Source organism: Lynx rufus, unplaced genomic scaffold (assembly GCF_022079265.1).
Source record: "Lynx rufus isolate CCGP_SWC_20201006 ecotype Redwood Valley unplaced genomic scaffold, mLynRuf1.p SCAF_4, whole genome shotgun sequence".
Taxonomy (NCBI): domain Eukaryota; kingdom Metazoa; phylum Chordata; class Mammalia; order Carnivora; family Felidae; genus Lynx; species Lynx rufus.
The window spans coordinates 38075987-38099460 of NW_025814856.1; the positions used below are offsets into that span (position 1 = coordinate 38075987).

A 23474-nucleotide genomic window follows, 5' to 3' on the forward strand; every position below is an offset into this window, starting at 1 on the left:
GTGTATCCATTTTTTGTGTATGCATAAAATTTTTTGTGTATGTCCATCAATTTATCCATTGATGGACATTCGGGCTGTTTCCACATTCTAGTTATTGTGAACAGTGGTGATATGAGAGTGCAGGTATATGAATGAATACATGTTTTCAATTCTTTTGGGTGTATATATCTAAGAACAGAACTGTCAGGTCATGGGGTAACTCTGGTGAACACGTGGAGGAACCACCAGACCAGTGTTAAAATCAGCCGCACTACCTTATATTCTAACCAGGTTTATTTGAGGGTTCCAGTTTCTCCATATACTTGCCAAGACCTGTTGTCTTTAACCTTGCCACCTCACTGCATGTAAAGTGGTATTTTTTTGTGTTTCTGATTTGTATTTACTTACCATTTAATACTGTTGAGCATCTTTCCATGTGCTGTGTATCTTCCTTAGAGAAATGTCTATTCAAATTATTTGTCCAGTTTTTAAAAACTGGGTCATTTGTCTTTTTACTCTTGAATGACGTTTTAAATATACATACATATATATTTTTTTTTTGCATCTCAGTTTCTTATCACAAAAATGATTTACAAATAGTTACTCCCATTTTGTGGACTACCTTGCCAGGTTCTTGATGGTGTGCTCTCAAGCACAAGTCTCTGATTTTGATGAAGTCCCATTTGTCTGTTTTTTCTGTAGTTCCATGTGATTTTGGTGTCACATCGAATAACCCACTGACTAATCTAAGGTAACGAAGATTTATTCCTATGTTTTCTTCTGAGAGTTCTGGCTGTCACATTTACGTCTATCACTCATCTTAATTTTTGTATATGGTGTGAGGAAGAGGTCCCAACTTCATATTTTTGGCATGTTGTCCCAGGACCATTTGATGGAAAGGTCATTCTAGTTCTGTCTTCAACGAATTGTCTTGGCACTTTGTCAAAAACCAACTGAACATAAATCCACTTTTGGTACATTTTGCACACAGGCACTGGGCAAAAATGACACACCTTGTGGATGAATGAGGAGGAGGTGCTTAGTGATTACTGACTGAAGGGACGAAGGTCGTCTATGCCTTCTAGTAAGGACTAACGGATCCTTACCGCTGCTGTGGAGCAGGAAGCTTTTACCTTCTAAACTATTCCTCACCCTCTACAAAGACCCCCCCCCCCCAAACTGCAAGCGATCCCCTTGCTGCCACCTTCAACCGCTTAGGAGCGGTTCTGCCTCCCTCTCTTTGCCACTGATCACCTCCCTCTTTCCCACCATTTGGCCTCTCATTCAGCCAGCCAAAATTAGTGGCATACTGACCCTGAGACAGGCACCGAGGTCACTACGGACGAAGACCAGTTCTCTGAGAAAATAAACTATTGCCTCCCTACGGCTCAAGTCTTTCCGGGTCTTTTTTCCAATTCTTTGCTCTCTTGTCCACGTGCACGTGCTTGCTTCTGTCCACCCCATTACCACTTCAGTCACAGAATCTCTCTCTCTCAGATCTGTCACAGCCCGTGATCTTGGCTGGGTGGCAAGGGGCTGCTCACTCTCTGCCAAAACATTTAACGACTCCAGATACCTCAGGTTTCCAGAAAGATGTTCTCCTGATACGGTTTCAGGACTACCTAGTACTTAAAAGCGCCTTACATTAAACTGTGATCATAACCACGGCAAGTGTCCATGAAAGCCACTTTTTTTTTAAGTAGGCGCCACGCACAGCATGGAGCCCAGTGGGGGGCTTGAACTCACGACCCTGAGATCAAGACCTGAGCTGAGATCAAGAGTCAGACGCTTAACCAACTGAGCCACCCAGGCGCCCCTGAAAGCCCCTATTTTACAGCTTCTTCTTTTATTTGTTTAATTCTTTAATGACAACTTACACAGAAATGGTACCACTTTCTCTCTTTCTCTCGCTTCACTTTTGAGTTCTTATCACATTTCCCTGCCTTCTACGCTGCTACCGCATCCTAGTTTCAATGACATTTTAAGTATCAGACCAGGGATTTCTCAGGTTTAGAGATGGGATTATGAATTTGATTTCTGGTGATGAAGTGGTATCAGAAAACATGCCTTCAGATTTATTTGTACCAAATGTTCATGAACTAACTGATACACTTATGATATATACAACATGTCGGTTTCCATGACACCAAACTAGGTGAGTTGGCTTTGGAACGCCATCACAGTGGACCTCGTAATATGGAGCGATGCGGATGAACAGCAGCAGAAGAGAAGATTACTTAAATCTCTCCCACGATTTTCCATGCTAGAGTTGACCCTTCTGACGTCTTTCCTACTATTGTGTATATCCTGCAAACCAGGTGGAAGTCAAAGTCCCTTACGGAAAATAAAATGACAGGTCGAGTTTCTTCATGGGTCCCGCTGCAGTAAGAGGAGGGGAAGGTCTCACACCTGACTACAAACGCGCAAATGATGTGTGGGAACAGGGGAAATGAGGATGCGAGTACAGCATCCTTTTTCCTGGCAGCTTTGTAAAAATGACCTTTCTCCTTTCACTTTCACTGAAAACACTTCAAGAAGCAGGCGGGCTTCTCAAGGCCCATCGAAACCTGGGAGACGGCTCAGACGTTTTTCTAGCGTACTACCTTCATTTTGCTTTTCCCTCATTTCAGAAATACGCCATCCTACGTGTTTCTCTATTGGTTTTCCACAAGTACGTGGGCCAGCATTTCTATAACCTTACACAGAGAGAAGGATGTTGGAGGAAAGCCCACAACACAGCCCAGGCTAGAGGGAGTGAAGATGGAGTGTCCACCACCTGGAACACACACACGCTTCTCTCTCTCTCACTCGCTCATGCGGTGAATCCTTGACTCTCCTTCCCCACAACGCTCATCATCTCAATTTTCTGCTGCTTTTCAAATCATGTTTAATTAGAGGATTTCACATTCCCTTGTGATATGATATTCATGAGTAAAACTTGCAATTGGAGTGACTGTGAATTAGTCTATTAAGTGCCAGATTTGTGCTTTTAAACAATGATTGAGATTATTGTTATTATCTGCTCTCAATATTGTGCCTCGAGATGTGAGGGCTACCTCAACTAACTTTATATCTCAAGTACAAGCTTTTAACTCCTTAGGTCCAGGAGTTTCCCCTCCCCCCTTGCATTACAGATTATCCTGTAAGAAATACAGGGTTCCCTTCCCTGCAATGGCCCTCAGGGCAGGGCCCACAAAAGCGGTGCATGGGGTGAGTTCGAATGATATACAAATATCCTCACTTTCATAGTTATGAAGTCAGGTTCATGTGTACTAGGAAAAAAAAAAACTCGACCAATACATCAGATTCATGACTTATCAGTGTCACATTTTTTTTTTTAAGTTGCGCTCCAATAGGGAGCCCAACGCAGGACTTGAACTCATCAACCTGAACTCAAGACCTGAGCCACCATAAGAGTCAGATGCCCAACTAACTAAGCCACCCAGGCACCCTCAGTGTTTAATTTTCATGAAATCTATTTAGGTTAGTCAGTTTTAAGAAAAATATTAAGTAATAATTAGTTAAAAGGTATACGGAGATATGACAATAACTGGCCACGGCAGGACTCTAAGTCAGTGCTGATTGGGCTTAAAAGATGGATGTTTGTGCGGAAGCGTAAGGAAATGCAGCCCTCCTCTTCCATTGCTTTCCTTATAGTCCTGCTTCTCAAAGTTTATTATGGATAGAAATCACTGGGATATCTTTTTAACATGCAGATTGTACTTTAGTACTTCTGGGTTGGGGCCCAAGACCGTGTATGTCTGCGAAGCTCGTGTGTGATATCAATGGTGTGGGGCCACGGACCACAACTTGTATACCAAGTCTCTTGAGAGCTCCCTGTTCAGCATCTGACCTAAAAAGGACTGTTATTAAAGGAGCCTTTCTGGCTTCTTAAAGGAGTGGTCATGGGGTGCCCTATTCACTGTGGGTTGACAAACAAGTTAGAGATGGATAAAAATGGAAAGGGGTGACCCTGGGCACTCCTCACCAAGCAAGAGTTGCAGACTCAAAAAAAAAAAAAAAAAAAGGCTGCCTGGCCCTGTTACCTAAGAAATACAGGCAAGGCTTTTTAAAATTTAGTATCACAAAGCAGGTAAGACTGAAGGAAGTTAGCATGGGGAAAGGAGTATTTCCTGTCTAATAAACACCAATTTCACATTAACCCAAATTCGGTGAGTGCTTTCATCTGAGTATGATGTCTCCAGATACTACACTGATCTATCAGGAATACCCTGCCATAAACTGATTAATCGGTGAATGTGACAACTCTAAACATCACAGCCCCCTGACTCTCTGTCTGGTTGCTATCCCCGAACCCGGAAGTATAAGATGTATGGGTGAATAAACAGGATGGGGAATTAGATTTTTAGGAAGATAAATGATAGTTCTGGGCTTTTCTAAGAAACCAGGGTAAACATACCATGAAAGCAGGGTTTCAATTCACTTGGCACAGTACCATATTCAGTCAAAGTCCCTCTCTTCAGCAAAAAGAGGAAAGCCTAGGGGTGCCTGAGTGGCTCAGTCAGTTAAGTTTCTGACTTTGGTTCAGGTCATGATCTCATGGTTTGTGGGTTCAAGCCCTGCATGAGGTTCTGGGCTGACAGCTCAGAGCCTGGAGCCTGCTTCGGATTCTGTGTCTCCCTCTCTCTCTGCCCCTCCCCCCCAATCTCTTTCAAAAATAAACATTAGGGGCACCTGGGTGGCTCAGTCGGTTGAGCGTCCGACTTCAGCTCAGGTCACGATCTCACGGTTCGTGAGTTCGAGCCCCACATCAGGCTCTGGGCTGATGGCTCAGAGCCTGGAGCCTGCTTCCGATTCTGTGTCTCCCTCTCTCTCTGCCCCTCCCCCATTCATGCTCTGTCTCTCTCTGTCTCAAAAATAAATAAACATTAAAAAAAATTAAAAAAAATAAACATTAAAAAAAGTTTTTAAAAAAGAGGAAATCCTACAAAAATATTCCAATATATGACATGCATGCACTCAACAGTGGCCCATAAAATATCACATGAAACCAGAATGTGTATTTTTTAAAAAACTGGCACATTTATTCTAATTTATATTAGTTAAAAATATATCTAGTATCTCCAACCTCTGATTTCATAGGTATCATTTCTTAGGATGAGGCTTATTGGACTTAAATTTAAAAAAATGACTTGACAGGAGGCTGGATGGTTCGTTCAGTCAGTTAAGCGTCTGACTCTTGATTTCAGCTCAGGTCACGATATCTCGGTTCGTGAGATCAAGCCCCGCATCAGGCTCCATGCTGTCAGCTTGGAGCCTGCTTAGGATTCTCTCCCTCTCTATGTGTCCCTTCCCCAACGCCTGTGCACACTCTCTCTCAAAAAAAAATTATAATTTAAAAAATGACTTGATTTGAAGAGAATAATAGAAATGATCCGTAGATATGGCTAACCTCATGATAATGGGACACATACTCAGATGACTGAAGTTTGGGAAACCAAAAGTTTAAGACCTATTCTGCAAGGAGATTCAGTCTCTAGCTGGATTATCTTCCCGAGTTAACAATGAGTGGCAAGTCTCTGAAGACACACTTTTAATTAGAATTTTCAAGGGAGAAGAAGAGCCTCAGGGTCATCCTGAACTTACCGGACAAAACCCCCCAAGGGCCACCACAACGGAGTGCACTACATCCAATGCTCCTAGGACTTAAAGCTGTAAAACATGGGATCTAGGGGCATCTCATAGGCAGGCTGGAGATGGGACTAGTAACTGGCTTTGCTTACTTACTTTGACAGATGTATTTTTTATATTTTTATTTTTGGGCATTTGGTACCATATTCCTTTTGGTACTACGCTACTTTACTGACTTAGTTTACTCACTTTAAAAGTTAATGGTAAGATTTACCCAACCTGGGGCGGGATGCCATGATCATGAGATGGACACTTCTCTTCCTCCCCACCCACATCACCAATCTGCCCCGTCTCTCCCTTCGGCAACACTGGGCAGAACACGCCATCTTGATTCTCAGACGCCCGGAGTATGCGCCCCAGCAGGACAATGGAGCAGAGAATGAGAGCCTGAGTGTCACAAACAGCGAGCAGGAGATGACAAGAGCAGAGTGCGTACGTGTGCGTGGTGATGAATGGAGGAATAAAGAAAGGGGAGAAAAAAAGAAAGGGAAGGCAGGAGTCTACCTCTTGTTTTTTACACCACTAAGGGCCATCCTCAGTTTACGAGAGTTTACCACTGGCAGTCTTAACACTGGGATCTCGCTAAGAAAACAGAATGCCTTCCAAAGAGTGGCTGTGAGCAACTGTGTCAATACAGACATAGGGACCACTAATCCAAAAATTATTAACACCATTAGGCAGGCATTCTCATTATGTCAATGCGAGTGTGTTTGCACTGGTGACTCACAAGGTCTATGTGGAACGTGTCCATATGTTAGAGGTACCAACAGTTACCCAAGAAAACCAAAGAACATAAATAAAAGTTCAACACTAATTCTTCTTAGTCCTTCCTCCGGAACAGTCTATGGAAGCCAGCACAATTATACTCAAGACCCAGAAGAATCATGTAAGTAAAGTGTGAGGGCCAGATGAGTAAGCAGCAGACAAGGGCACAAGCAACGTACAGATACAAATTGGCTGAAAACCATTAGGCACTTGCATTTAGGTTTCCTTAGATCTATCCCCTACTTTATGTAATTACCATTATTTCTCTGTAGGACAAGGCGCTTCATTAACGTTCGCCGGATTAAACTCTTCCCTACCCTTATTTTGGCAGGTTTTAAGCAAACACTGATTTTGTGATAAACATCACGTTGGGTTCCTAGATCAGAGTCTCAAACTGGGATTCATAAGAAGACCCGGTGGGGAGCAGTAAGATAATATTATAGTTTCTGTATGCATGTGTTAAAGCAACAGTAGGACTTTTCTAAGAATATACATGTGTGTATATGGGTGCCCGTTTCTCACCCTTAGCCTCTAATTTTTTATATTACAGGTACTATACTACACACGTGGGTAACAAATTAAAAACACAGTGTGGACGTATGCTCAACACTTTAATTAACGATGAAGTGAATAATCAAATACATTTGGAGGTCACTGCCAGTTCTCTTCCTCTCTGAAAGAGCTGTACCCAATTTTCCATTTGGGGAGAAAGAGAATTGAACAGACGGATCGAACATAAAATGCTGTAATATTTGATGTGGGCCTTACAGTATCAGTAGGAGCTCAACTGCTACGAGAGAGAGAGAGCAGGCAGATGGCTGAGGCACAAAAATCATCTTTGGACATAAAAAAAAAAAAAAAACCCAGAAAAACAAAACAAGAACGCTTACAAATGACTTAAAAGGCCAGCATGAGGAAATCTTAAGAGAATTTTTGTTCTGTAAAATAGTTTACACTGGGTTGTGGTGTTAAGAACTTGTCTCTCCGTCACTTCTGTCACTTTGAATAGTAGCAGGGGAAGAACGCCACGGCCTGTGGATGTGTGAGAGCAGCGGTTCTCAAAGTATGGCCCCTGGGAACTTGTCAGAGATGCACATTCTTAGGCCCTCCCCCAAATAACTGAATCAGAAGCACTGGGACTGAGGTTTGGCAGCCTGTAGGTCAGCCCGTCCTCCAAATGATTCTACTGCAAGTTCACTCAGGGTTGAGGAGCACTCTTAACAGAAACCCAGATTTTCTTCCCTGTTTGCATCCTCTGTAAGGATCCACAAGACTAACCAGGTTCTCGTACAATCTGTGGCCAAAGGGTAGCAAATATATAACTACACCTAACGGGTTCTTCATCTTTAACATTCTATTCGTTCACCTTCTTCTGTGGATTTCATCTAGTCTCTCTGCAATGAAATTTCGCACCTCTTACACCAGGCTGGCTATGCTGGATGATCAGGAGGTTAGCGATCAACAAGAGAGACAGGGAACCTTCCTTCCTGGAGCTCACGGTCTTCAAAAATCTCACCTGCTACCTATGTGGGGGTGGGGGTGGAAATCCATCCAGTGTGATATTCCTCTAGTGCTCATTTAAAACAAATCCTACTTGGGGCGCCTGGGTGGCGCAGTCGGTTAAGCGTCCGACTTCAGCCAGGTCACGATCTCGCGGTCCGGGAGTTCGAGCCCCGCGTCGGGCTCTGGGCTGATGGCTCAGAGCCTGGAGCCTGCTTCGGATTCTGTGTCTCCCTCTCTGCCCCTCCCCCGTTCATGCTCTGTCTCTCTCTGTCTCAAAAATAAATAAACGTTAAAAAAAAACACAAATCCTACAGTGTCACATTTTGTATATGTTCGTATCAATGCATTTTTTACACTGTGTTGCAAGTAACTCTCTCCCCGTATGTCTCTGGGATCAGGCTGTGAGCTGCTTCAGGGGAAGAACGAGGTGGTGGCCCTTTATTTAATTTCCTGAACCTATATGGTTAATATATAATAAATGCTCAATAGATGCGTTTCGAACGAACAGACCACTCTGACAATAATGAACAGTACTCAATATTTACTGAGCACCTACTATGTGTCACAGCCTGCTACATGCCCATTTCACAGATGGCAAACCGAGGCACACTGAGGTTAAGTCACTTCAGTGGGCAGCCTGTAGTGGAATGCAGGCAGTCCAGATTCAGAGTCCACACCTATAACTACTAAACAACACAGCCACCCCCACACTAAATGAGGTATGGGCCATGGTCCAGCCAAACATGTTCTTTCTGTCTCTGCCTCAAGGCCTCTGCTTCTGCTGTGTCCCAAGCCCTGAGGACTGTTCCGTCACTTCTCTCCATCTGTTCAAGGGTCACTTCCTCACAGAAGTTTGCGAGACCCAGTCCTCTCTCTTCCTTGCTTTATTTTTTTTTCAGAATTTATTTCTTTTTATTACGTAATTATTTGTTTGTTCTACTTCTGCTGTACTGTCAGCTCCATGAGGACAGACTTCGTCAAGCTCACAGCTGCATGCCCTACAGCCTAGGACACTTGGCAGGTGCTGAGGGTTTGGTAAGTTCTGCTGAATGAATGGATGCACGTCAGTACTGTCCAGCGACTTCTGACCCACTCAGGAACCCAGTTTTGTTGAACTCTGGACAACTTCCCATTTTTCCTTGTTAAGTTTCTTTTTCTTTTTGCCTGTACAATCCCTCTAATTTATTCAAACACCACTGGATTATTCCAGCTCTTGGTGTCAAATTTTTTTTTCTAAATAAAGCAAACTGCCATTTATTTCTCACACTGATCTTTAACACGAGACTTCTTGTTCTTGTCATAAATATGACTCATGTGGAAAAAGGGAAGTTGAAGATAGGGGCTCATACGTACAAGAATGTTTCCATCAATATTTTAGATATAAAAGGTAGAGACATAGCCAGAGATGCCTGTCCAAATCTAAGGTCTATAGTAATACTTTCGGTGGAGTTTTAGCCTTTCTGATATATAACCTAAAATTCCACCAGATGACTCAATGGTCCCTCTTGAAAGCAAATACCATATCATTTACACAAACACTTCAGGTTTTTCTTTCCTTCTGTCATAATACACCTTCAAACTCAACATTCACAGCCAAGATGTGAAATACACACATAGGAAAAATCCTTCAAAAATGGACTTCAAAGTATAAAAAAAGAAGGAAGGAAGGAAAGAAGGAAGGGAGAGAGAGAGGAAGGGGAAAGGGAGAGGGAGAGGGAGGGAAGGAGGAAGGTAGGGGAAGGAGGAAGGGAGGGAGGGAGAGAAAAAGAAAGAAAGGAAGGAAGGAATGAAAGAAAGGTAAGGAAAGGTTAAGGAAAGGAAAGGAAGAAACAAAGAAAGAAGGCAGGAGGGAGAGGGAGAGAGAGAGAGAGGGGCAGAAAGAAAAAAAAGGAAGGAAAGAAAGAAGGAAAGAAAGGTAAGGAAAGGAATCAGAAAGAAAGAAAGAAAGAAAGAAAGAAAGAAAGAAAGAAAGATCAACCAACCAACCTGGCATTAGTCCGATTTCCTTGACTATAAAAGGAATGAAATTTGAAGGTCATAAAAGTATGTCTGTTTGTTTAGGGAAGTCTTACAGGTAGTATAAATATCATCAGCTACAGTTGCTATGGGGTCTGTTTGTTTACCAAACAAGAATACAAATAGTTACACAAAAGGGGAACAGCATTTAGGTATATAAATGGGAAGGAAGGCTTTGCCTTCTGGTAAATTTCCCAAAGTGCCTCCTAAAGCGGTTCCTATTTTCACCTTCTTCACTGGGAAACCTCTGTTGCCTTGGTTCTCCCTTTTCAGTTCTAACACCTCCAGGGAATGTTTTACTCTCAGATTTCTGAGCCCAGTCATGATTTTCTTTTCCTTTTCCCCTTTTTCATTCTAAGATGGAAAAACCAAAACCACTAGCCCAAACTGTACCATGAAAACAGGCTTTGCAACTTACAATGCAAAAAAGGAACAAAAGCCACAGAGTGTACAGAAGAATTCTAGTACAGGCAAGTATTCTTTAAATTGAGTTATCCATGAACAACCACCTAGAAAAATGTGTGTGTGTGTGTGTGTGTGTGTGTGTGTGTGTGTGTGTTTTCATGGACTTTCTGTAATCCAGGTATGTTTCATGCACCTGAATTATACCTGCTCAGTTAACCGTTTGTTTCATTTTGGAAAACGAAGGCGGGGGAGGTGTGGGGGACGGAAACCAGCAAAGCTCTTCTGGAGTCCCTTAGTTGAGTGTGTGTGTGTGTGTGCGTGTAAGCATGTTATAGCTCAGATCTACCGTAAGACAAACTGTACCACAGAGGCTGCTGTGAGTGGAAGCCTTCTCTTCACACTACATTGACCACAGTACCCACCAGGCACAGCCCCGACGCCTTCCTGTGAATGGTACAGACTGCCATATGGACGAAGACACTGAACAAGCTGTACAACTCTTGGCGACATGTGCCCGGGGGATTGTCCCATATTAACACCACCTGGGCTGTGGCAATTGTGCTCTGTATGTGCAGAGGCACCGAGGAGCCCATCAGGATGTTATTTTTGAGTACAAACAAAAAGGAGAATTACAGTTAAGAGAATTCTCTGGCTAGCATATCTGTTGCTCAATTCCCGAAATAGTTTCCCAAAGGAACGGTTATCTTCTTTATTCACACAGGCAGAAATGACAAGCTGGAACACATATTAACAATTTCCCTTTGTGAGCTTCCACTATTGTTTTAATGAGGAGAATATACTTTATAATATAGTTAGGCCTTGACTGATTACAAAGGGGGGGTGGAATAAAGAACCTCAGGACTGCTGTACATATGTAACACGCTCATTTGCATTACCCAAGCGAGGCCGTCAGCACGGTGGTGGCTCCCTCGGAGACAGCTTCAGAGCCAGGCTACGGGGTGAAGCCAGTGCCAAACAGGCAGCTTTGGAAATCTCGAAAAAGAACGTGACTTTCATTTAAGCCTCCTGTGCAGGTCCCCCCTCATGTGGCCCCATTACTGGCTTAGAAACAAGAGAGTGCTACTCATCATTTAAGTGAGAAGAGAAGAACGCTCAGGACTTTCCCAAACCACATGGCTTTCTGTTAGACCCATGGCTTCCCTTTCCACTTCTGGATGGATCCCGTGTCCACCAAAGGAAATTGTTCTGTAATTTGAGTTCTTACGTGTGCATTTCAACAAGATACTCTTAAGGTACAAGGGAAAATGCTGTCAGGGTTCCCTCCAAATTGGTCTTCGCTGTTCTGCCATATGCTTTCCTTCACATTCTTAGTGTAAGAGAAATGTTAAGAGAGCTAATGTGTGTTTGGGAGGGGCCTGTGCCCCTTCCACACAAGTGTAAACACCTGTAAAATGGGTGGGTGCCAGCAAAGGGATCTGGCAGAAAAAACCCTATTAGCAGGACCAACTGAACAGAAAAGAATATCTATCTTACAGGACGAGAGAAAAACGGGGGCTCAAATATAGTTTTGCGGGAGAAACTGGGCACATTAGACATGAAATAGCCCATGGGTAAGATGCATATTATATAACATCCCAAGAAAAAATATTAAAATCAACCCAATTTAAGAGAAACTTATCCAATGAATGTATCTCTCTAGAGCGATGATGTCATTTTATTGGAAAGCATGTATCGTTTAAACACAATAAATAGAAAAAGATTTATAGAGTCTAATGATGGTGTGTTATGGTAAAAGCCACTTTATTGAGATAAGATACAACAGCTGTTAGAGAATAATGGCTGAGTTTTTTTTTTTTTAATCACCACACAAAGTGAACAGTCAAGAAAATCCATAAACCTATCCCTCATGGCATGCCAATACTGTAAAGATCATCTCCCTCCCCCCATCCTATGTATGAATGACAAGAGACGACACCATGCCACCCTGCCGTGACGGAACCTTTCTTCCCTGCTTCTAAGACCCAGAAGCAACAGGGTTTAAGCATGAGACAAACGGACTGCAGCTCTTCTAAGCATGATGGTCACAAAACACCCAGCAGCACGTCTGTGGTACAAAATGTTGATTGGACCTGGCTGTTTCTTCCTGATATAAACACAAATGATTTTGCCCTACACAGTCTACTGCCCACACAGACAGACACGGGACAGGTGTCGCTCCCGCCAGTCTGCTTTGGGGCTAAGAAGCACCTATATTTCAGGCCTCGGCGACTGGCGACATGTACTTCTCACTCACGTCCCTCACGACACACGACAGGCCATGCCCAACCTGCTCTTCACACTCTCTGCCGCGAGTCACCCGATCTGCCTCCCTGCAAAAAGACGACGCAAGGGAGGAGAGCTGCTCTCTGAGACCCTTTGGAGCTTCTCCCAAATTATGGCTGAACAGATACGTCTGGCCCCAGGCTCTCACCCCTCAAGGCTATGGCCTCATCCTGATCTCGGAGCTTTGCCCCATCGGGACCGTAACCCCGGAGTCTGGGATGAAGCCAAGGTGGTGCTGATCAACAGCCTACTTGAGAACGACTCCACTGTGACAGTCATTGCAAGGACTTGAGGGTTGGAGAGACCCTCGTTCCAGTCCCTGCCTGGTACCCCAACTAACTGTGTTGCTGGTGCAAGCTACACGAGTGTTCTGAGCCCTCAAATGTCATCGTACAAAGAAGACAGGACCCCACAGAGTTACCGTCAGGATTAAAGGGGAAGATCAGTATCGGGGCTTACGTGGAATCCTTGAAGCATGTGTCCAGCACTAACCAATAGTTCAGTAAACAGCAGCTGCGTTATCATCACCATTCCATACCAGCTAGCGATTCCTTCCGGCAATTCTACCGCTAATGTGTAGGTTCACACAAGAATGGCAAATCACTAGCTTTGTGGGCTGCATACGTCTGGGATGTTAATCCAATTTTAGGGGGGGAAACTCTGCCCTTTCCAACAGCGCCCAAACCCAGGTGAAGTGAACATGCCCACTGGCACTGCTGCTCAAATTTGAGCAAGCCCTGGGGATCCGGTTAAAGCAAAGACTCTGATTCAGTGGGTTTGGGGTGGGACCGAAGACCCTGAACTTCTAACATGCTCCTCCCAGGTAATGCCAAAGTTGCTGGCCGGCGGCCAATGAGTAGCAAGAACATAGGTTATGTGTGACCAATACCAATTCCTGACCCCATCGCAGACGGGTATAATCCAATTCTTCAGGAGAGAGGCCTAGGAAGCTGTGTATTTTTGAAAATACCTGTGAAAATATCATCAGGACATCTGAGAAACACTTTGCTTAGAGCTAAAATCAGGAGTTTGCAAATTATTTTCTGTAAATGGTCAGAGAGTAAACATTTTAGTCACTATGGGCCATGTTTCTGCTGCAACTGCTCCCACCAGCCGCTGTAGCATGAAGGCAGCCACAGACAATGTGTCAATGAATTATCATTGCTGTGTTCCAACAAAACTTTATTTTGCAAAATGAGCACCGGGCCAGATGTGGCTGGAAGGCCATAAGTGGCTGACTTCTATTACAGATCAGCTGCCCCAGCACATAATGGCAGAAAGGAGCAGTAATGATTTTGAAGACAATCGGGGATGGTCTGACGGGAGAATGCTCTCCGGAATGCTCTAACGGAAAATAAAGATTTGGGGTAGTTCGTTGGTTCAAATGCCTCAAATCAAAAGAAACCGAGAAGAAATCATCTGGTTTTCAAAAAGAAAACAACAACAGTTGAAATGAGGAAGAGCTGTTCAGAGTAATGTGACCTAGAGCTGACTGCTTACATTTCTGGCTCAATAGTCCGGCAACATGAGTATGAAAACATGTAACAGATAAAGGCGTGTATAAGTGGAACAGTTCTACAAACAAACTTCTAGAATTTTAGCAAGTAAACCAAGAACACCAATACCAATTCATCAACAGAGAATTTAGTTCCAAAAAAAAAAAAAAATAGAAAGAAAGAAAAATGAAATGCCAGGCCTGTCCACGTTTGAATTCCTTGCCTTTTGAAAAGAGTGGGGCGGGAAACACAAATGTTATTGTTCGTGTAGTCAAACACATGGCAGTATGTCAAGAGGCCACAAATCAGAAACAGAGACTGTGTCTGAAAGTGCACTAGCCAAGCAAAAACCTTTAGGGGTTATTTGAAGGCAGCTGCCCACTGTGGAGTGTGGAAAAGTGGGAAACGCAAGCAACTGGAATACAAGGGGCTGTGTCAACACACGAGGAGAAGGAAGGAGGAACACGGGGACTGGGCAGAGGGCAGGTTAGGGAAGGGGCCCAACTTGGGCCACCTGATCCTGAGCACAACGGGACAGCCGCAGAGAGAGAAGAGACTGCACAACCATGGTCTTGCCAAAGTTGAAAGAAACCTTTTCCGCCAGGTGCTTAAGGAAGCCTCGACGCTAACATCTAGAGCAGCTGTGACTCTCAGCGACGCTCAAGTTAGCTAGCGGTGGCTGAACTCAAAGCAAAAAGCTGGGAAGGGTCAGAAAATTGGAATATTTCTAATGCAGACTGCAGAGGACAAGGGAAATAGGATAAAGAACGTATGAGGTGTTGGATTCGGAAACGCGAGATTCACGAGGCCAGGAGCAAAGGCGGGACAGTTTCAGAGGGAGGGAGGCTTGCTTGGCGTTTGTGTGCAAATCCAGCATGGGGTTCCTTTTTTCTCCCTCTGTGCTGTTTCATGTTGTGAGTGGTTTATATTTTACAAATCCTACCCGCCCCCTGCCTTTAGGAAAGGCCCAGTAAATACCAGTACTGCCTTAAAAGAGCAAACTCTGCTATTTTCCTATAAAATGTGCTGATAGGCACACAGTAGGTGAAGTCAGCATACATTTTGTTGGCTTTAAATTAAATTTAAACTTTATTTTAGGAGCGTCATTCTTATCGTAATTAAATATTCATTTCTGGGCTGAATGAAAACCTTAAGTGCTGTTTAGTAAGAGACGGGCTTGAATTTGGATCTTGGATAGGCCACGAACCAGTTCTGTGACTCTTTGTCAGTTATTTAATCTCCATGATTCAATTTCCTTGTCTGTGAAATGGGTCTAATACTCCCGACTGCTTCCCAGCAGTCTCGAGGATAAAATGAGACATCACTCCAAACACAAGAGTTTAGCCAGTGCTCGGGACAGAGAAAGAACTGATTAAATGTGAGTTCACTTTCCTTTCCCTAGTGCACCATAATATAATGTGATATTTAGAATTTTAATTCAGGCAATTACTTAAGTAGTAATTGCTATTTGTATTTACATAGCTGCTTTGATCCAAGAAGCTCAAAGGGCTTTACTAAATTTAGCATTTTAATAAATGTTTCATTTGCATTCCGTTGGTTTTGTTTACCCACACCAAAACTTGGAATTTCCTAAAGCAAGACAGTCAGGCAAGTTAAGGAAACAACATCACAGCTTCATGCTCACAGGTATCCCAGGTCTGAGTTTCATCTCTTCGTCTAAGACGTCACGGCTCCCTGGTCCGCGGGAATAAAATGGCAGTGAGAGAGGCGAACGTGCCTGCTTCCTCTTCAGCTACCTCTAGCTCCTGCACGCTGAACTTCACCTTCGCCACGCTTCTCCCAGGCGCTGGCAACCGAGGTATGTTTATTGCACCAATGAATGTATATATAATCAGCACAATAAACATTATTAAATCGCAGGGAGAAAATCAAAGCACGAAGCACGGCGCCAGTACTGAATTCTAATGATGCTGAATGTCCGTGATTGCGCAGGGACAGGATCTTAACAAGCCTTGATTTGAGCGTTGGCATCCGCCTCACAAATCACATGGGCCGCTCCTCTCGTAATAGTGCTGAATATTGATAAATGTCTCTACCCTGCGCAACAGGGAAGTGGGTTTCTATTGGCAATCTTTCCCAAAGTGTGTTTTTTCCCTTCTCTGCACTCAAGGGTTTACCCTGAATGATTTAATTATAATTTTCCTTGTGTAAGACAAATTAAAGAGGAGAGTAGGAGTGTCGTGCCAAGCACATTATTTATCTCCTTAACAGATTGCAGCTCACCAGACCCCAGAGCTGCTGCTACAGCGGCTGCTCACAGGAGCCCGCAAAACGCATGGGGGCAAGAGCAGGAGGGGGGGGGGGGCGAGGCAGTTTCCAAATGACACAGAAATATGTGACCTCGGTGAGACTGTCAGACAGGTGACTACTTCAAAAAACAAAAACCCCTAGGATGCTGCCTTTTTCCAACCCATTTTCACACAGGGCATTCCTGAATCCTTGCAGGAGGAATTCCTAAGCTGTTCACCTGAGATGGGAGTTTGAAGGGCTAGATTATTATTCAGTGCGACAGAGGCTTCTGCTTGTTCAGACACTGCTCCAGGAGGACAGAGAGGGGGAAAGGATACCACGCCGAAGTCAACGGAGAGCCCACAAAGTTACATGTTTCACACATGCACTGCCAAGGAAGGGGTGACAATTCTCCAAGGGACCCCTGCGAGAAACCTCTGGGCAGCGCACAGGTGAAAACGTATTTTTATAGTGATGGCTTTTTTTTTTTTTTTTTTTTTTTTTTACCATTTTCCACTGAACAGGATACCACATTCCTGATTTAAAAAACAATCGTAAGGTAAAACCAGATAAAACCTCATTAAAAGCACCTGTACGTACACAAAGCTGGCTAACTAATAATTGAATTTTTAATGATCGATTCTGCAAGTCTGTAACTTTTGAATTATCTCTAACCTAAGGTACCCATTTGTCTTGTTCACTACATTCGGCTAAGATAGGGTCTCTAGAATTTTCTTTTAATTCAGCCACAACTAGGAACCTACCCTATGATATAAACTGAGAGATCAGATATTAAGGAGTGGCATATAATGTCCTAGTTGTCTCCTCTTTACATGTATAACTGGGAAATTCAGCCTGATTTTACAGCCAGATTAAGGCTCAGGAGAACCCAAGTTCTTTTCCGATCCATATTCTAATTTTGGCCAGGTAGCATAATGAAGATTAAGCCTAACCATTGTGCAGCCAAGGAAGGACCATAAAAAACGAAATATTCCAACAAACTTACTCTCCTGGAATTAGACTGCCCATCAGATCCATTTACTTTCAAATACACCTTAAGATGTTTGAAAAGGGCTATTCTTCTCCCACCTGCCTCATTGCTAATCTATCACCTGACTGCAGATACAGAACCTTTCAGAATGAAACTGAGCACAGTGCATCTAAACAAGAAGAGTTTTCTGTGTCACAGGAAATCCGTGCAGGCTCCACATGGCCGACAAGATTGCAACAAATACCTTAAGTGCATCAGTCGGCATTTTTTTAGTGGATGGCCCGTTCTGCCTACGGATGAAGATGTAATTCGATCACTCTGCAGTAAATGGGCATCATCAGCCTTACACACCAAAAGCAAGTACAGCAGGGGACGACAGCCTGGAACCTTTCTTTGAAAGCTATTTAATGTTGAGGGGTTTTTTGTTTGTTTTTTAACTACAAAGACACCGTAAGAGATAATAAAGCAAGAGCTAAGACTGGCCTCCGGACATACAAATCTATCCTCACTGGAAACAACAGAAGCCACATGTGGCCCAATGGCTCCACACAGATTCTTACAGTCCACCATTCCATCCTTCAAATTGTCCCAAACAGTCATTTAAAACACCTTTTCCTTCCCCTACGTCTGCCACAGAAACTCCCAAGTGATCTTAAAGGGATCGTAGCAAGTTTCGGTTAAAACAGATTATCTCCATCTTTCAGACCCTCTCACGTTTTTAAGCTTGAACGTGACACACGCACACACAGGCACAAATATTCACATAGCAGTTTCTGTGATTACTGATCTCAAAATGGATAAAATGTTGCTGGTAGAGAGATACAAATCTAATTAAACCCGTGGGCTTCTTAATGCTCAATATTTCACGAAATATATGAAATTATATTTGTAATTGCTCAAGTGAAAAATATAATTAAAAAAACTTTCACTGAGTCATTTTTATTAAAAAAAAAACAAAATACAGAATTTGTTTTTACTGCTGGAAGTGACATTTACTATCACACATTACTTTGAAAGTCTCTTTTCTTCTGTGTGGAGAAGCTGGGCATACGAAATAGATGGGAAACGGTTTAAAAATAGTACACTGAAAATAAATCTTTTTAATTTTAGGAGCATTATATATATTCCACTTCTGAAAAGCATTCAACAGTAGTATTAATGCTTTTGGGTGCTGAGATCCAGTAGCATGAATTAACAGCTTCATTTTCTTAGACCTCTTCTGCTCCCATGATGTATTCTGGCTATCTCAAACAAACGTGGCGTCGGCTAACATTCGAGTGAAGCTGAGGGCAATTGTAAAATATAAAGTCTTCACTTCCTAACGGGAATAGAGCAACTGAGACAGCACTGCAGTCCTCTTTGGAAGGGAAGACTTTATTCTTTTTTTAATTTGTGTGGATATACACGGATTGTGTGTGCATATACACAGACCCCTTCCAGCTCTCCATCCTTCAAACCTTCGCTGAGTATTCACCATGAAAAAGGCCTTCAAGAAGGGCAGTACAGAGCGACTAAATGCTACCTTTTCTTGACCTGTGACTCACAACTGCTAGTACCAGACTCTGCTACTCCCTTAGAAGGTGTTTCGAGCCCAGGAGTTCAGCTTGAGTGGGGTGAGCCCTTGGCCCAAAGAATAAGCCTGGACCCTTGAAATCCAACCTATGCAGGGAAAAACTAACCCTGCCTGGGTTCTTAAGCTTAAGGGTAGACCTATATAAGCGCTAATTCCATGTTGAAAAGGTGAAAATAATTAGATGCTTCACACCCAAACCATATTGAACACATTCTTAAAGTAATTATAGGCACATTCAAGTCACATGGATCCAATTAGGGATCACTGAGATATGGCTGAACAAGGCCACCCACCCCGCCCGTGGCAGAGACCGTTGTGGACACAGCTCAGCGGCTCATTCCTACCTTTCCCTTTTGGGGGTGTGGACTGAGAGCTGTCCGTTGGTAGAGGCATGTGGGTTCATTATTAAGGAGGTCTTGGAAGGTGCAGAGGAGGAGACACATGTCGTGGTCAGATCCAAACTGCTGTGATTGCTGCCTGCGGTTTCTTCTGCACTATGAGCACTTGTCACTTCTTTCCAGAGCTGCTGCAGTTCAGTTGGAATCATGCCTGAAACAAACAAATTGGATAATTAAATCAATTAACAGCTAATTCCGTCCTCTTCAAACAGTAATTAAATCAAAGAGTCAGTAAACAAAGCCTAGTGTTAGGGTTTTTTTTCTTTCTTTCTTTCTTTCTTTCTTTCTTTCTTTCTTTCTTTCTTTCTTTCTTTCTTCCTTTTTTTTTTTTTTTGGTGCGTGCGTTTTCCCCCCCTCCCAAGTAAGGCAAGTACGGTCAGCAACAACCGTGTCCCCCCACTGAACAGCCGAGGTGAAGTGCCCTTGTCACACATAGAAGACCTCTGTGGAAAGGATTCCAAACACAGTTACTTTGCAGAGACGGTATGCTTCCATCCAAACTGTTGTTTCTAGATTTTTGAAAAGGAGATAGATGTTGTATTTTTAGACACAAAGAAGGGGCTCAAAATAAATTTGTTCAACTCTACTATGATGACAACAGGAACCACAAAATGAATAATTTTTGTGCTTAAGTCTTAAATGATGACAAATAGCTTTGTTATTAAATATAGTTTTTATTAATCACTTTTAGACATAAATTATGAATTCATATCGTCTTCCTGAAATGCTTTTCAACTTTTAACATTCAAATTGATTATACTATGATTATTTCATTAACACACCTATCTTCCTCATTAATTTTGGTTTCTAGTACCACATGCTTAATTGATGGATGTGTCTACTGAAAAACTGTGTAACTTTTTTTTTTTAACAAGTAACACTATTATTACTGTCATTTCTTAGATCAATGCTAATGAACCATTGCAGAATAAAATGCAAACATAAAATAAACTTGGAGTAATAAAGTTCTCTCGTGTCCTAAGGGGGTCAAAATGGACCTGGGTCTTGAGGAGTAAGTGTCAACCTGTATCTTCCCCAAGAGGAGACAGAATCAGTACGTCAATCTCGCTATCATGGCCTCATCATTTTTATTTAGAGGCATGCCTCTACAGCCCATGATTTCCAAATCCCACCTCAATGCATATGCTAGCGCATACAGGCAGAGAAGAAAAAGATTCTACATGGTAGCTCACGACACCAACAAACAAAAAACAGCAGTTCCTTCTAAAGGACAGCGAAAGGAAATCGTAAACCCTGTACAGCATAAGGCAATTCCACATTAGAACTGGATGTCTGGACTGCAGTTCATTGTTTCAATCAACTGTAACACAGCTATCCTAGAAAGCCTGCCATTTTCTGACTATATAGAAGCACCCGAAACAGGCGTGTTTCTTACCAAACCTAAGGTATTGAATTAAAAAAGAAGGCTGTGTGCATTATATTCATTTGAAACACATAATAAAAAATGCCAAGGTCTAAATTTAATTTATTTTTGTCATTTAGAATACAATGGATAGATAATCATCTCAACGTGATCAGCCAAACATCTTTACTTTGCTAAACTGTTAAAGATTTTAATTATGCTAGCATTGGAGAGCACTGGTCTAATGAGGCAATGGACTCCAGAGAATCCGAGTGGTTAAGAACTGTGAAATGAGTCTGATAGGATTTTTTTATATTCACCGTGGATCGTTTGCATATCAAAGAGGAGTAAATTATTGCACAGCAGACCAATAACCTTCCCCGCCTTTCTGAGAGGAGCGTTAACAAAAACAGTTGGTCTCTCCTAACGGTTCTCCACGAAAATGTTCAAATGCTCAAGTATTTGCAATTAATATATATTATAAAAGGAGGCTTCCAATGATACATTAAGTGGTCAGATATTCTTAGAACGCATCCTCGACAGCCAACTCGGTTTTCTTCTCCCTTCATAAAAATCAAATGCCAATTATATTTTGATGGATTTTGTCCCAAATGAGCATTTAGTTATTAGGCATATTCAATTATTACTTGTCCCCTGAAATTAAGCCTCAGAGGCAAATTAAACAAAGGGAAAGGTCACTACACAATCCCGCGTCCGGTTCTGCTGCATCTGGGCTATTATTTTCAAACACCTTCCGAAGTGACATGTGGGATGTGTTTGTAGCTAACAGGCCTGCCACTGACGTCCGCACACCAACAATTACCTGTGAATATGGCTGACCCTCCGACCACTGTTTACTCAATGGAAACAAGAGTGAATGGGCTTGTCTGTGGATGATAGCATATTGATAGAAAGCCACACAAGTCAACACCTATTTTTATTTTCCGGGGAGTAAATACACATGAAAAGAACAAGCCGCCTATTTTTCAACTCAAACTGATTGATTTCTGGGTCAGCTGCATGGGAGGTGAAAAAAATGGAAGAACACGGTTTCGAACAACTGCGTTAACACTTTCCCTCCAAGAAAAGCGGAACTTTGAAGTTCTTTGAACAGCAAGCTGTTTATCCAGCCAATAAAGACAAAGGCAAATGTCTTGTTACACTTGTTACACCTAAGAGTACATTAATGTTATTCCACCTTCCTTTTATTCCAGTGGGCTGGCAAATGCGTTTCATCACTCACAGGGGGAAATGGTAAATAAAACAGCAACTCACTGACAACAGGCATACTTCGGGGTCAAATTTGACTGTGATAATTACGTTTAAGAACATCCTCATCTGATCTACAGAGAGGCAGTCAAATCACTCTCCTCCATCAATGCTACACCTTGTTCGTGAGGTTAAACTGTTACTTCAGTGCGTACTATCTACAGGAGGATGCTGCTATTTGACAGCCGGGATCTCATGATAGAATTAAGACAGATAAAAGGCAAGCTAGTCACTCATCAGACTAAACGGTTATCAATTTTCCAAAAAGCATCACACATATTTCCAATGTGGTAGAAAGGAATAACGGTACCACGTTAAATTCATTATAGGTATATATACCAACCATGTAATCTACAGTTCCCATTTTAAAAATTCAAAGGTGGGAATAATAATGAAAATATACTTCTATATGGAATTACTGATTTTGGGGTGGGGGGGTGGGTTCAGATGCTTCAAGAAATCGGAGAGAAAAGCCCATGTGCTCATTATATAAACCGGAGAAGACTCTAGAGTACTCTTAAAAACAACAAAAACGTCCTTCCATTTCATAACATAATGCCTTCAGGCAAAAAAAAAAGGCCTTTGAAATATTACTGTCTATTCATACTTTCATATTTATACACGTTTAAGGTGACTTAGCCAAGGCCATGAGCAGGTATGTAAAAGAACCTTGGTGACTGCATCACAAAGTGGCCACTACTGGCATTTGTAACACATAACCTCTGTGCCTTACTACATTTCTTTTTCCAGGACAACCGACCCCTTCATTATAAAAGAAAATGCAGACACAGGCTTAAAAAATGTATGTTGTGGGGACAGTTGACAGATTACTGCTCGTGGAACTCAATTTTACAACCCCAGGTATCACTGGCTCAAAGACAAACAGAGTTGATCAACCTTTTTTTGTCCTTGTACATCCATACCCAGGTGACCATGTTCAAGCAAGCAGAAAGTTGATTTAAACCTCATAATGACATCAGTTTTAAGCCATCATGTCTCTGATAAAAAAAAATTGTGTTGTAGTCCAACATGACTGAATTCTCAAGCCACTTTGGGCGACGGGGTAGGAGAGACAAAACCAGGCTCCGGATTCCACAAAAGATGGCAATGACAATGGTAGCTCTCACTTCACTGCCAGAACAGGACTCTGGAAATACTGGATTCACATTTACGTATCTTGGGCACACATAAGGGCACCCCTTAGATTTTAAATACGCTTCTTCCTAATGGTGCAGGGGCTAATAGTTCTAGCAGATTGCTAAGCATATCAATCAATGCCATGACTAGTGAATTACCTACTGGTGTCTCTGATATGTTACTGCAGAGATTACACTTCATGCATCACCACATTCATTTCTTTCACATTACACATGAGCTTGTCTTGTCACTGCCCAATTGCCCTCTTTTGGACAGCTTAACTGATGTACTATAACAATGAACCTTAGTGAGCAAACTTAATAGTATAGGAGCGGTGGGAAAAGATGAGAGGTTGAAGCCTGAGTCCAGTGGGTGTGTCAGAACAGCCTGCAAT

The 23474-nt window shown here is 42.6% G+C and overlaps 1 protein-coding gene across 8 annotated transcripts in view; it reads right to left on the reverse strand.

Moving 5' to 3' along the window:
- FOXP1 (forkhead box P1) overlaps window positions 1-23474 on the reverse strand; it is a 594085-nt gene that overhangs the window by 60284 nt on the left and 510327 nt on the right. For all 8 annotated transcript variants that reach the window (XM_047096082.1, XM_047096085.1, XM_047096086.1 and 5 more), the window contains one exon: window positions 19258-19462. In XM_047096082.1, coding sequence (XP_046952038.1) covers window positions 19258-19462 — 205 coding nt within the window. The remainder of the gene's footprint in view (window positions 1-19257; window positions 19463-23474) is intronic.